Source organism: Agrilus planipennis, unplaced genomic scaffold (assembly GCF_000699045.2).
Source record: "Agrilus planipennis isolate EAB-ADULT unplaced genomic scaffold, Apla_2.0 scaffold79, whole genome shotgun sequence".
In the NCBI taxonomy this organism is placed as follows: Eukaryota; Metazoa; Arthropoda; class Insecta; order Coleoptera; family Buprestidae; genus Agrilus; species Agrilus planipennis.
The window spans coordinates 963,187-966,070 of NW_020442428.1; the positions used below are offsets into that span (position 1 = coordinate 963,187).

Here is a 2,884-nt window from a genome sequence, read left to right on the forward strand (position 1 = left end):
TGTATCTATGAGTACATATAGTATTCTTCAATACTTCATGCTAAAATAGCAAAAAGATCGTGAACAAAAAGATAGTGACTTATTTCGATTGACCTACATGAAGTCCCTTTTTTGTCTTCAAACTACAACGGTTCTTTTTTACAATTTGACCTCAAAGCCCTAAAGTAATATCTAACATAGTGCAGGAAGGCGGAAGCGATGAACAATGGCCTATAAACAATCGTCTTCTTTTAGAATTCGACAACAACTTTAACTTTTAATTTATAACTTAAACTGCCTGCTTAACTTTGATCGATTAAGAGCAAAGCTGAAAGGTAAGGCGGAAGGCCCTCTTCAGTCTCCTTTCAGAATTCGTGGGAACAAGCGGGTGACGCTTCGGAGAAGGAAGATGACACAGAAAAAAGGAAAATTGAAAATAAATGAAAGAAAATGTGTGGAATATTATTGCTGTAAACGTCATGAATTAATTCGAACAAGAGTACAAAAAAAGAACACTTTGTACACTAACATTTCCGTTCTGAAAAATCATTCAATGTGGAATTGCCTATTACTATTAATAAATCTGTAATATACACCTCGAATTAAACCGAGTGTGGGCTCTGAACTCGTTTAAAATCAAAGGAAAAATACACTTCAGTTAATTATGACAGTTCCTTGCGTAAATCAAATATCAATAGCATCTACTTCTTTATTACGAAAAGCCGACATACGTGCAAGAACATTGTAAGTCTCAAGCCAAGAACCGAAAACTACTAGATAACGGGCATCATATCTCAAGAGCTTTGAGTCAACGATGCGTCCTGAGAGTCCTGATTCCCGACGACGCTAGTCCAGTTGAAGATGAAGTTTTACGCAGCACAGGAGCATGAGCATCACGCACCCCATAGAACGTGGCACAGTGTCCTTTATTATATTGTTGTTATAGTGCTGTTTTGGTGTGTTTTCGAACTCAGAAAGACGTACTTTCGGGAGAATTCTGTTTCCAGTCGAGTTAAAGTTGAGGATAGTGATGACGATGTCACAATCGGTGAAGTAAACATATCGTCCTGGACCAATAATTTCCAGACGAAGAGTAAATCCAATGCCAGGCAAAGGATCCATGTTCCCAAGTTCATGCTAGATTTGTATGAACAGTACAAAAACGATTATGGAAGAAACTGTACAAGACCTGATGTTGTACGAAGTGTAGTACCAAAACAAGGAGGTACAAATTTTCAGTAATGCTTATGTAAAATAAATAAAAGTAAAACTAAAATACTGGTATGCAGGGGAAGGGAAAGTAGGGAAAGAGCGAATATAAAGATAGGAGACGAAAAATTAGAAGAACTGATTGATTGTAGATACCTATGAAGTCAGATAAGTCAGGATGGAAGGAGTAGTAGGGATATAAAACAGAGTATAGCGCAGGGTCTAAAAAAAAAATAAGTCACTTTTATGCTCGCGAACGGTTAATTCAGAAATTCGAAAAAGGTTGTTAAATGTGTGTTTGGAGCACGGCGTTGTATGGGTGCGAAACATGGACAGTGGGCGCGGCGGTAAAGAAAAGGTTAGAAGCGTTTGAAATGTGGTGTTATAGGCGGATGATGAGCATAACGTGGGTAGAAAAGGTTAGAAATGAAGAGGTATTAGAAAGAATAGGAGAACAGAGGATCCTATGGAAGTCAATAAAAAATAGGCGAGATAGGGTGGTAGGACACCTTCTCAGGCATGAAGGTCTAGTCAGAGACATATTAGAAGCAGAAACAGGAGTTAGGAGGGGTAGAGATAGACCTAGATTAGATTACTGTTCGCAAATAGTTAAGGATGTGGGCTGTTCTAGTTTTAGGGAAATGAGAAGTTTCGCTCAGGGTAGGAAAGAGTGGAGGTACGTGTCCAACCGGTCTTAGGACTGACGACCTTATGATGATGATGATTTTAATCGAAAATTAATGATAACATATGCAGAATATGGAATCCTTACGATTACTATTAATTGCAGTGAAGTTTTTGTGATTCATTTTTTGGTAATTTTCGTAGTGACTGGGACTATAATTTGGTCAACCATTTTTGAAAAATAGTTTAAAATGATAAAATGTTAACTTCTTTACAATGTCAACTCCACTAGGCGGATTATTGCAGGTTACGGTAACAAGGAGCCACAACACGAATTTATTTGACATAAAAATTAAATTATGAAATAATTTCAATAACATCCTCTTTTTCTCCAAGCTGGTTTTAAATTACTTAGGCCTAGGGAATTTCCCCCAGGTCTGACAACGCGGGTCAAAAATCGAATGTGTTAGTGGGTATCTCTCTCCCTCATGCTTGCTACTTGCAAAAATTCGATTGGTCTGCCATTTGATGAATATACACAATGGAATTCATTATAAAAAACTTCAAAAGCTAAGCTCTTAGTAACAACAAACAGTACTAAAATTGCTCTTTTGAAATATTGTGGGCATATAGCACTTTCGGGTGTCCCACATGAGGCCACACAACTTTTTATTATTAAAAAAGTATTAATCGACATCTTTTAACCAATATAAAATAAGTATATATACAATATATAAAATATTGTGGAATATGTCTTTCGTAAATACTTGGAATATATTTTCTCATCACTTTTCCGAGAAGTTAGACGTATTTTGAGATATGAACGTGTCAAATGTGTAAATTTTGGTGGGTACTTCTTTGAAATAAATGCACTGATACGATAAATTTAGTTCAATATAACTGTACAAATTCAAAATTTGAAAATAAATAAACATGATGAGTGAAAAGAAAAAAAATATTGGCTTTATTAAGTAAAAATATATTTTTTTAAACTAACATTTACTTAATATTTATTTATATGAAAAAATGACTAATGGTTGGTATGTGTACGAATTTTCCTATACCACGCCGT

At 35.5% G+C, this 2,884-nt stretch overlaps 1 protein-coding gene across 1 annotated transcript in view; it reads left to right on the forward strand.

Annotated features, from left to right (window-relative positions):
- Positions 1–378: 378 nt before the first annotated feature.
- The window catches only part of LOC108734631 (bone morphogenetic protein 10-like), a 12,128-nt gene continuing 9,622 nt past the window's right edge, over positions 379–2,884 (forward strand). Inside the window, exon 1 of the mRNA XM_018466264.2 lies at positions 379–1,204. Coding sequence (XP_018321766.1) covers positions 841–1,204 — 364 coding nt within the window. The 5' untranslated portion in view covers positions 379–840. The remainder of the gene's footprint in view (positions 1,205–2,884) is intronic.